A 12,275-nucleotide genomic window follows, 5' to 3' on the forward strand; every position below is an offset into this window, starting at 1 on the left:
AGGATCAGGATTATTCCCTCGTGGCCTGGGAAGAGAAGCCCAAAATATGTCCCCATGGGGTCCAGAACTGTCACAGACCCTGCCCTGCTCACTGTGCACAAGAGCAGATGGAAGACTTCTTGAAAGACTGACATCACCATTTATGAAGCAGCACCTCCAAATTCATCCAGTCAGATCCCTAAGTTATGTAAACAGAGAAACTGCTGTCAGTGGAGTCAACTGAGTCCTCCTCTGTTGACAATCCATCCTGGAAGTCTGCACTAATGGATGAAGAGACTTAATAAAAAACACTGACACTGTGACATCTCAAACAAAGTATTTTAAGCTTTTTAGCCCACACTGGACTCCTTCCAGCAGAGACAGCAGTGAATGACACATGATGTAGCAATGGAAGCTGAAAGCCAATTTCTGCTTCTTGGGAATGTGTTTTCGTGCACAAGTCCTGAGTTGGAGCATTTCTCCAGACTAATGTGTTTTTTGACAGCAATATCTCCATGGAGCTCAAATGTTTTCTTCCTGGAATACTTCAGTGTAATTAACTGTAAGCAGCCCTTGAGAAAGAAAAATCTGTACGTTAACTTACACAATCAAAGGCCAAACCCTCAAAAGCAGAAAGGAGATAAGGGGTAAAATACACTGTAAATACAGAGCAACCTCACTAAGCCAAATACAGTCAGACTCTTCCTATTGAGGTTGGTAAAAACTCACAGTCACGTAAGAGTTGTGAGGACAAGAGCAGGCTCTTCAGCTGCCCGTCCAGGCTTTCTTTCAGAACAAAAATAATTTTGGCAAACAGCTTAAGAAAGGGAGCAAGTTTTTGTCTGAGTATGAAACAAGAATATTTCTGCAGTAGCTGATGGCATCAGAAGTAACTGAGCATCCAACTAACCAAGTTGCTGGGCTAGTGAATTCCAGGAAAATGGAAGAATGAGGATCTGCTAGAAATACAGATCTACCAAGAGACTTGGCATGAAGCCCTACCTGCCTACATTTGCAAGGCTTGGAAAGAGTGATGATGTGTCTCAGATGAGCCTAGTCATGATAGATTAACTGGGGAATGTGTTCTGTGTCCAGGATCCTGTTCAGCTCACGTGGAACACAATGACATGAGATTAGAACATCCTGGGTAGGATTCACCTCACTGATTTTAGGCAGATCAGTGCAATGGCTCTAGGCTAGAACACCCCTGCACAGGTCTAATGTCCCACCCTTAGACCACTGCTTAATTAACTGCTGTTAATTAGAACTAGATCCTACTGTTCTTAGGACCTTCCATGATACATAGACATGGCCTTCTAGTCTCATTATCCAGAAGGTAGAGAAGATAGGGAGTTTTGATTGAAATAGGGTTGTAGGAATGTTTTCAGATATAATGATCTGATGCTTCATTCAATCTTCCATGACAATAATTGCCTGTGGTATAGCAAGGTACACAGAGGATTTAATAACAGCAGATATAGAAAGAATCGGAAACTACAGCAAATTCTTTGGTGTCAGACCTTCTGCATTCACCCCCATGTGCTGCAATTCACAAAAAACTGTGGGTTTATATGTAGCTGACAGATGATCAGCAAAAGAGGATCAAGCCCTTTGCCTGTCACTTGAGATACAAGTGGCCCTGCAGTGACCTGTCTGACACTGTGAACACACTGATGGATTCACAGGAAGTCAGAAATTCTTTCAAATGTGACAGAGAGCATGAACTTGCCACTGTCAGGACAGCAACAGGAGAATGGTTGTGTTGGGTGAGAAAAAAGCAGTTCTAACCCTGTAGCCTGTCACTGGCAGAGACCAACAGCACATGCTTAGAGAGTGTAAAAACAGTACAACCTGCACTGATGCTACCCAGAAATATTCTGTTTTCAGTAATTTGGGGCTGAAGGAACTCCCGAGTCAAGGGTGGTATTTTTGTGGTATATTTGTACACTGTGGATTTCTCTTCTATTACTATACACAGCTGCTTTTTCAATCCATGTGAACTTTTATCATCTGCAACATCCTGCTGCAAGGCGTTCCACAGCTGAATGGTATTTTATATGAAAAAGAAAAGTCACTTAGGATTTTTTTGCTAAATCCACTCTTTGCTGGCTTCAGCTGATCTCTGGTATAGAATCACAGAATGGTTTGGGTTGGAAGGGACCTTAAAGCCCATCCAGTTCTTACCCCCTGCCATAGGCAGGAACACCTTTGACTGGAACAGGTTGCTCCAAACCTTGTCGGACCTGGCCTTGGTAAGGCAGAAAATATCCCACTGAACAAGCTCCAGATCTGATATACTTACAATCTGAGGAATGGCAAAAAAAACACAATGAAAAAAGACATTTAACAACCCTCCCTCTTCCTGGTGGATGTGGGGAAATCAGACACTGAATAAGGGCATCATGTAGAGCTGAGGATGAAATAATTGGTTCACCTTCCCATCCCTGGAAGGGATCTGCTATTCCCTGTATATAGAAAATATAAATGGTGGGGGCACAGGCCATTTCCAAACAGGTTGCTCTGTCAGGCTGGGCAGGCAGCCCGAGTTCCACTCTGAGATTCCTGTGCTGCATTCCCTGGAGCTCTTGCACAATCCATCAGTGCCTGGTGCTCTGACTTACAGCTGCACAAACTGTTTGTTTCCTGCACTTTTTATTGGGGCCTTCAGAAGATGAGAGGCAGCTCAAAGGAAAAAAAAAAAAAGAAAAACAAACCATTTGTTTAATGTTATTATTATCATGATTTATCATCCCTATTAAAAATTAAGTGAGGGAATGCCAAGGCAGCAGATTAGCACACTGCTATGAGCCAGGTTGGCTGGATGCTTTGTGGAGGTGTCCTGGTTATGATGATGAACTGGCAGCTGAAATTTTCTCACCAAACAAATTATTTTATGCTTGTTTACATGAAATATTTGGAAGGATAGAAAAAGAGATGAATATAAATAAAATCCATTCCCTATTTTTGCCTTTATCGGTTACTTTCATCAAAACAAATTAACTGTCTCTCAGATTAGAAGTAATAAACTGGTAATAAGCCTGAGAGTTTCTCTCTAGGCTGCTGATTCCAATCTGTCCAAGATGAAGGAGACCAGAAGGTGGCTGCTCAGTGTGTGAAATGAGTTCCACCAATTCTTAACTGGGAAGTCCCTCAGAAAAGCCAGAAAAACAACTGGCCATGAACAGCAATTCCACTGACTGCCTCTCTACATCTGAATTTTAGATTTCTGTGCTGAAAGAAGGATATTTGCCTCCTTGTTTTCTTCCTTTCTCCAGTAGATTTTGTCAGAGAATGACAGAGATCTTCAAATTTCAAAGCAAACTCCCATTCTCTTCAAACTCAATGAAATTTCATCAGGCTTATGTTCACTACATTGTTAAGGTTAGTGATGTTACATATTCTTTCTCCAAATCTGGGCTTGAGAAGATGGATTGGGAAATATTAGAAGAACCTGTTGCATTGATCAAAGTGAAGATTTGTTTTTTTTTGTTACCCAGCATCTCACTCTACCATCAAATAGTCCATTCCCAGGCACAGGGATGCACACACACACACATCCAGGGGAAATGCAGCACCCATGAGGTAAAATAAAGACAGGGTGTGATACGTACCAGCCTCTGCAGGAACTTGGCCTGTCTTGGGACACGGCGAGCAACCTGCAAAGAGTTAAGGGAATGAGTGGGTTCTGTTCAGCTTACAGCAGACATGTCACTTGTTTAATCCCAGACACGGGGCAGTGTGACTGATCACCCATGGCCAGGTTCAAATGCTCCTCTGGTTAAAATTAAAATCTGAGTCTCTTCTGCATTAACAGGCCCACTGATCAAAGCTCAGCAGTGGAATGTGGCTGTCTCGGGCAAGGAGGTGCTGGGTGTTTTGCAAACGGTGCTTGGCAAGGGACCCTCTATATGACGGCAGGAAGGTCAGCCTTTAGCCCTGGCCCTGGATGCTAAGAACGTCCCTGGAAATATTGAAGGCCAGGCTGGATGGGGTTTTGAGTAGCCTGGTCTAGTGGAAGATGTCCCTGCTCATGGCAAGGGTTTGGAACTGGGTGCTCTTTAAGGTCCCCTCCAACCCAAACCATCCAAAAGCTCTATAACTAATTTAAATCAATGCTACAGCTTCAGCTGTATAAATATTAGCTCAAGAGCAGATCTGTTGCCTAAATATTCTCCACAGGTACTGTGTATTTACTGTGCAGTGACAGAAAAGCACTGGTGATGTGCAAAACAGGAATAAAGATATTTAAATTCAGCCACAGACCTTATTATGAAACAGTACTTCACCTATGAGAGCACAGTCATACTCATTGCCTCAGCTCCCCTGACTTCTCACATGGTGTGAGTAGCTTTCAGCTCAACATCTCAAGTCCCTCCCCAAAGCAAGTCTTTTGTCCATGAGGGAAGCCAAGTGCCATCTTAAAATGTCAGTGGAACCCCAGAGAGCAAAAGAATGCAACAATATTTTTTCACCTGATTTGCCCTTTGAGTTGATTCCCTCTGAAATGGCAGCAGCCCTTGCCAAAAAGATGATTTTGTGTCTGTTTATATCATGCATGGAAAAGCTCAGGAATGCCCAATGGGGAAATTAAAGTTTCATCCATGAGAATCTTTACTATTTCCTTCTGCATTATTAGCCAACAGGTTGTAAAAGTAGAACCAAGGGAGGAGAGGAGAGGAGAGGTTCGGAGAGGAGAGGTTCGGAGAGGAGAGGAGAGGTTCGGAGAGGAGAGGAGAGGTTCGGAGAGGAGAGGTTCGGAGAGGAGAGGTTCGGAGAGGAGAGGAGAGGTTCGGAGAGGTTCGGAGAGGAGAGGAGAGGTTCGGAGAGGAGAGGAGAGGAGAGGAGAGGAGAGGAGAGGAGAGGAGAGGAGAGGAGAGGAGAGGAGAGGAGAGGAGAGGAGAGGAGAGGAGAGGAGAGGAGAGGAGAGGAGAGGAGAGGAGAGGAGAGGAGAGGAGAGGAGGAGTTGTTTGCATCTTAAGTTTTGGAAGAAACCGTCTGTCTGGGTCTGTATCTCAGACAAATAAAGCCCCTCAGGAGCCTGGTGTGAGAGGCTGAAGAGTCTCCACCACTGCAGGTTCTTCAGTAAAAGAGAGATAAATGTCTCTGAAGTTGGTCCTGCTTGGAGCAGAGGTGGGGATGAGAGACCAACAGGCCTCAGTATTTTTACTGAAGGTTTACCTTTTTGGAACAAATCCACCTGTTCTGTATGGAATGGTCACAGGAGTTTTTAAAGACTAATCAGTGAAATTGGAAACTTAGTTTCTGTTTTTATCTTTCCCCACCAAAACCCATTTTGTTTGCTTGCTTAATTGCAAGCAATTAATAAGGCTCTGTGTACTTGGCTTCTTCAATCAAGTCTTCTTTGGTTTCTTCTTTCTAAAGTCTTGGGGATACCCAGTGGACATCAGTGAGGAGCTAAGCATCACTAGATAGCAGTATCCTGTTTTCTAGGGCCTCATGACTATGGCTAAAACACTGCTGCAGGGATTGTTATCAGTCTACTGGACTGTTCCAATTAGGCAGCTTCACTGGCATCATCTAATGGAACATTTTCCAAATTACCATCAACCTTTAGCTTTAAAGCTTCCAACACACTCATTAAAGCCAGATAATTGCTAGCAGTGACCCCATAACTTATTGCCATCTGTTAGACCCAGCATGGTGTATGGGATATAAGCTGTGCAGTGGATTTGTTTCTAGCGCAGTGTCTCGATCTAGGGGAGCACCTGCCTGTTCTCAGCCTGGCTCAGGTGTTCAGTGAGGACAGACAGATGTCCTCTTGTAGATCTGGCTGTCCCAGGGCACCAGGTCACCACACCTATTTACACATCACTGCTTTTCTGGTGGAAGTGACTGCTGCTGCTGACCTGCCAGCAGCACAGCTCCTATGAAAACACCCTCATGTGCCTCTAGCAACATCAAGCAGGTTCCTTCAGCACTGTGAGCCAGTTCTCTGAGCTTTGCAACTGATTTTCCCACTAAAGCAGATGAGTGATCCCAGATACCACTGCACTGGCAGTGGGGGAGATATTCTCTCCCTCTTGGACAGGTGGGTTTGTAAAACAGTGTTGGTTTGTGGCTGAATTCCCCAAAAAGGAATATGCATCCACAGTAATCAGGAGTGACAACAAAGTTTTTGGTGTCCCCATAGGGAGAGATGTGGATGCTTCTGGAGGGAGATTCTTTCTGTTCTAAGTGGGATAGATACAGATACACGTGAAGAGTCTCACTCTTCCCACCTGCTGCATGGCAGAAGATGCCAAATACAGACAAATACTGACATTTTAGACAGACTGGATTATCCCACCTGATCTCCAGCAAGGCACAGGTATTCCATAGTTCCTGCATTGTATCTCAGGCCCACATGGGTGCCTCAGGTGCTACAGAGCCTCTCAGATCTGATCAAATTTAGATAAACGACTGCCGCCCTAAGTGACTCAAAGTCACATGTGGTATCTCTTATGGACCTGACAGATGTGAGCACAGACCTGAAGCTCAGGGGTTTATAGAATCTGAATGGTTTGGATTGGAAGGAAATTAAAGATCATTTAGTTCCAGCCCCTCTGACACAGGCAGGGATACTTTCCACTTGAAATAGAGTACAGTCTCCCAAACCACGACCCAAACCCTTGCAGAAAGTTCATTGCTCTTTCAATCCCATTTCCTCAGAAAATCTAAGCCACACAATTACACAACATAATAACCCTCACTTGTAGAATATTTTTTTTTCCTTCCACTGTCAAGAAGCGATTTAGAAACTGAAATTCATGTGGTCTGTTTCATCCAGCATGAGTTAAAAATGAAGTACAGTAAGCCCATAGGCAGAAAAAGCTATCCCCCGAGCTTGAAATACTCGGAATTACTCAGCCTGGAGTGTGGCCAGGACACGGCGTTAACTCCCTTGTCCCTGTGAGGTGCCCCGCTAGCCCAGCCATGGGTGGGTGTCGGACCGGCCCCATCCCGGGGCAGCAGCAGCATCACCAGAGGGGCATCTCCTGCCTCAGCACCCCCAGCACGGCTCCATGCTGGCTGTAGCACGGAGTTGAGCTGCACGGACAGGTGGGATTAGCGCATTTTTATCAGACTGCCCCGCCTGTCAATACCGCTGGTGAGGAGGGGACAAGCCAGCCGCGGCCACCTGATGCTCCCGAACAACCTCCGCCTTTAAACCTACCTGCTCCACGATGCTGTAATCCGCCAGCAGCTGCTCCTCCAGGTACCTGGCCATCAGCTCCGAGTCGGGCTGTCCCGCCGAGGGGGAGAAGCCCCAGCAGAGGCACAGCCAGAGGATCATGGTGGGGAAGGAGCCCCGCTGCCGCTGCGCTGCCGGCCCGGCTGCGGGAGCCCGACAGGAGATACAGCGACCCACCCTCTCCTCCTCCTTCCCGGCTCGGGACCGGCCCCTTTTCCACGCAGGGCGGCCTCCTGTGCCGCAGGGAATCCGTGCAGGGCTCGCATCCCGCAGCCCGGGGTCCCTCGGCAGGAGCCGCCGCCGTGCCCCGCTGGACTCGGCGCTTCTCCTCAGCCCCCTCTCGTCTCCTGCGGGACAGGGGCGGTGCTGGGGGTCCCCGAGGTGCTGCCACTTGTCATTTCGGCACCTACAGCCCCTCTCGGCGAGGGGAATGCTGAGGGGACAGTTCCTGCACCTGGCCGGGTGCTCTACCCACGCCCTTAGGGAGCAGAAGCCTACAAAATGCTTCAAGGCTGGGGCTTTCCTAAAGGATGGTCAAACCCTCTGGTTCCACCCTCTGTGGAGGGAAAGCTTCTCTTACTCCTCATCTGAAGAGCCCTGGCTGGTTTAGGAAAGCTGTCCCCAGGGTAGGGGTCCCTCTGCACCCTCAGCTTGGCAGCCACCCGACCTCGAAGGTGGCCAAAACACGTAATTCCACCTCCCTCTTGCAGACTGTGTTTCTCAGCTGAATAAAGCTGGGGTGACCTCCTGCTCTTCCCTCCATTTCCCAAAGGCAGAGCCCTCTCCTGCCAGATCAGCCCTAGGTGAACTTGTGGGACAGTCTGGATTCTGCCTGGTAGATGCCAGGGACATTCCTGGGGCATGGCACTGCCAGCTGGCACCGACCCGGCAGCTCTCACCTCCAGGCATTCTGGAACTTGTACCTGCAATGCTCACCTCACCGCAGATCAGGCGTATTTGCTACTTTGTTTTTCTATGACAGCAGTAGCTTCTCAAACCTAGCAGACCCAAACTTCCTCTTTCTGCTTTGTTTTGGTTTTTTGGTTTGGGGTCTTCCCTTCCCTTCCCTTCCCTTCCCTTCCCTTCCCTTCCCTTCCCTTCCCTTCCCTTCCCTTCCCTTCCCTTCCCTTCCCTTCCCTTCCCTTCCCTTCCCTTCCCTTCCCTTCCCTTCCCTTCCCTTCCCTTCCCTTCCCTTCCCTTCCCTTCCCTTCCCTTCCCTTCCCTTCCCTTCCCTTCCCTTCCCTTCCCTTCCCTTCCCTTCCCTTCCCTTCCCTTCCCTTCCCTCACACACAAACCTGAGATGATACAAACCACTGTATCTTCTTTTTCTTTTCCAGCTCTGGGCCACCAGGACTGGAGCTGCTGTGGTTCATCTCCTATCCATGGCAGTAACAATGTCACTCAATATCTCTCTGACCTTTCTGAAGCTTTGTGTCCACCAAATCCCCCATGTGCTTTTGAGATGCTCCCCTTTCGGAAGGGAAGGAGATGGAGTGAAGGGAAGGTCACGGTCAGCATCTTTGGAACTCTTTATTAGCAAAGTCATGGCTCAAACTGAGGCTGAGGTGACACCATCTTCACACACGAGGCCCTGCTGGCACTGCCAGCAGGAGGGAAGGAATAAAAAACCTGCCCAGTCCTTTTCCCACTGAGACCATTGACAGGTACAAAGGGTTCTGTAGTTGCCACACCCTCAATGGGAGCTGCAGCACTGCAGAGAATGATGAAAGGCTGATGTGGATGGGGAAGAGAAGATGCTCACAGAAAGCTGGAGGGAGGCTGAGACAGGATGCTTCAGGCCCCCAGAGACACCCCAAGTGGTTCCTCTACCGATCTGATCCCTGCCAGAAGACAGTTGAAGCTTCTCCTTCAGCTCCTCACCATTTCGAAGTGTGGTGGAGGAGGTCACAACCATCCACTTGGGAATCAGTGAAGACACTGCAATGGTTCAGGCTGAGACCTGGCTTAAGAACACACACACAAAAAATGGTTTTCAGTATTTTTCATCTGTTTCCAGTTAGTTTCAGCTCCTACATGTCTTGCCTAGCTCAGACAGAGGAGTGCATGGGAGCAGCACGGGAAATAGGACTGCAGCCTCCTGTGCCCTTACTACTGACACTGGGATGGTCTCAGCCTGCTCTATGGTTCACTACCCTGGGGACACAGATATGCAAAAGTCTTACAGTGCATATTTAAAAATGTTGAAAACAGTCAGCTAGACCAATACATAGAGCATGATTTTCCTCCTGCTCTGGAAAACCTAAAGGGAATCAAGACACCTCTATAAAAGCAAGTCAGAAGCAGCAGGCTAACCCTAGGGGTAACAGTAGTTTCTGGTCAGGAAGGGGAGATGTTTGCCAGTTTGATTTGACCATTGCACAGTCAGGATGCTTTTGGAATACCATCCAAATCTCACCAGCTGCAGCATTTGGCCACTCTGCATCTCCCAGTGCCCAGGTGGGGATCTGAGGGCCACGGTGTATCAGAACAGTGAGACTCTGCAAAGGTGATGCAATAAAGCTGAGCCTAAGCACACCTGGTGAAAGGAGGGTATTCAAGCCAGAACAGGATCCTCCAACGGGCATGAGAAAGTGATCTGGGAAATGCACTGCCCTTCCTAAAGGGATTAGGAACAGCCAGTTCTGCTTCTGCTCCCCTCAGCAAGGGCACATAAGGACACAGCACGTGAGTAAGACCAAGGTGTGTTTTAATGTGGTTCAGATGCAGTTGCTGAGTGAACATTGAGCCTGGGGTCCTGTTTGTTCACATTATCCCCTCTTCCTTCTCCTTGGAATACATTCTCCTGGTTTGGGGTGTGAACATGGCAGGCACTGTGCTGGGGATGCTGCCAGAGTCCAAGACAAGCAGCTACTCAGGTGTGTTCACATCAGACATGTTCGATGCTGACTTTTGCAGACTTAGCAAGATGAGCAGCTGTTCTTTGGATGGGGGCTCAGCAAATTAAATTTCCTGATGTGCCTGCAGCCAGCATGAGCAGAGACAGCACAGAGAGAGAGACATGATCCAACAGCTGAGCTTTCACACACATTTCATCTGGATCACATCATTTTATATCAAGTAGTCTCTCTGTGTTGAGACACAAACATGGGCACTTTGGTGACCTCGTGCAGGGTTAAATGCTCAACCAGAAGTGTCTAAACCAGCAATTAAATGTACCCAAAGCACCAACAAACTGTACCATTTAGTGGCATTCAAAGCCAGCAATTGGATCAATTGGCAAGAGTCCCAAAGGGTTATACAGGTGTAGTCATATACAAATGTCCAGAGGTAAAATTAATTACCATGAGGTTCAGGGAATTGCTTATTTTCCTTCAGGTCTTAATCTAAGCAATCTCCTCTGAAACATCTGGATGGGATCTGCTGGTCCCCAATTCTGACACTATTACAAGATACCTGTACTCCTGAAAGAATCACAGAATGGTTTGGGTTGGAAGGGAGTGTAAAGATCATCTACCCCCAACCCCTCGCCATAAGCAGGGATACCAGATTGCTCCAACCTGGACTTGCACACTTCCAGGGAGGGGGCATCCACATCTTCTCTGGGTAACCTGTTCCAGTGCCTCACTATTGTCTGCAAAATATATTTCTTTCTAATATCAAATCTAAACATCTCCTCTTTTAGTTTAAAACTGCTACCCCTTGTTCTGTCACTAAATGTTAGGTAAAAAGTCAGTCTCTCTCTTTTTAATAAGCTCCCTGTAAGTACTGAAAGGCTGCAATCAGGTGTCTCCTGAGCCTTTTCCTCTCTAGGCTAAGCACCCCCAGCTCTCTCTGTAACAGAGGTTCTCCAGCCCCCAGAGCATCTTCGTGGCCTCCTCTGTTGGACTTGCTCCAACACATTTTTGTCATGTTGAAGACTCCAAACCTGGATGAGGCCCTCCAGGTAGGGTTCCATGAGGGCAGAGAAGAGCAGAAAGGTATTTTCTGTGGTCCCTGATTTTCTGTGTCTGCTGATCTCCCTGCTGCCATTAGCTGTGTGCACCATGGCCCAGCAGAGCATTTCAAAACTTATAAATCTGGTATTATTCTGATAAAAAACACCCAAAGTCTCTGTCAAAGGGCCTTGGTGCTGGGGATATCTGACTGTGTCTGGGACACTGCTATACATCCATATATATAATTTCCTTGAATGGCTGGTGTGAGATGGGACTAATGTCAGGGCAGTCACACCAAGTCTGATCCTTGCAGCTGCACCCTGTTCTTACCCAGATCACTGGAAATTTCCAGATATGAAATTCAATATGGGGAGAGGATGCTGGCTATCTCATCAGACACCGAAATGGTGACATTTCTCCCCAGGTGCAAGTCAAACTAGCAAAATTTAATTAATCTGAGGGACAGGCTCTGCACAGCACTAATTCAGGTGGTTCAGAGCAGACAGTGCATGAGAACTTCCTTCCAGAGGAATCCCAGCCATGAGAGGACATCTCATGGAACAGCCCAATGGACACATAGCACAAAACATCCTATTCAGATCCTGTCCTCCTTATGAAATTCTGGGTTCACCTAAACTGATGGTAGGGCTCTGAGCATCCTCAGCGCTTGTTTCTCCCGTATATTGTCTGTAGCTTGAGAGGTTTCAGCTTTTTGGGTTCTTTTGGGCAGTATATTTGAGCAGTTTGTGCCATCTGGTGGTCACACTAACTTCCCAAGCGTGATATTTTTACCAAAAAAAATTAAGCCACATTTAGTGGTTATTAGAGGACTGAAATAAGCAGTTACAAACTTGTTTTTTAAAATTAACTTTGTTCTAAAAGGACAATTTTTAATCTCTTCAGGGCACCAGTGATTCGCTTCCTGGTCCAAAGGTCCAGATGACTCCAGAACAGCTTCAAATTTCTGATGAGACAGGACTGGTCACCCTAAGCTAGGGACACGTGTGTACAAAAACCAGTTTATATATAAAATTCAAGATCAGCTAGGTGCCATCAACACAGCAAAGACTGGCTGCCCTTTCCTGATGCTTTTGCAGCCCTGGAGAAGCCCTGTCAGCCATGTGATAGCACTCATTGAAGGTTTTCCTGAGCTAACTTTGAAGTAGTTAACTTAATATTGTTAAATTAATTAATAATTAATGTAATAA

The 12,275-nt window shown here is 47.0% G+C and overlaps 1 protein-coding gene across 1 annotated transcript in view; it reads right to left on the reverse strand.

Annotated features, from left to right (window-relative positions):
• Nucleotides 1-7,313, reverse strand: part of LOC131592316 (inter-alpha-trypsin inhibitor heavy chain H5-like) — a 40,431-nt gene extending 33,118 nt beyond the window's left edge. Inside the window, exons 1-2 of the mRNA XM_058863731.1 lie at nt 7,154-7,313; nt 3,591-3,635 (exon numbers count right to left, since the gene is read on the reverse strand). Of these exons, the coding sequence (XP_058719714.1) occupies nt 3,591-3,635; nt 7,154-7,273 (165 nt within the window). The 5' untranslated portion in view covers nt 7,274-7,313. The remainder of the gene's footprint in view (nt 1-3,590; nt 3,636-7,153) is intronic.
• Nucleotides 7,314-12,275: the final 4,962 nt, after the last annotated feature.

Source organism: Poecile atricapillus, chromosome W, assembly GCF_030490865.1.
Source record: "Poecile atricapillus isolate bPoeAtr1 chromosome W, bPoeAtr1.hap1, whole genome shotgun sequence".
NCBI lineage: Eukaryota > Metazoa > Chordata > Aves > Passeriformes > Paridae > Poecile > Poecile atricapillus.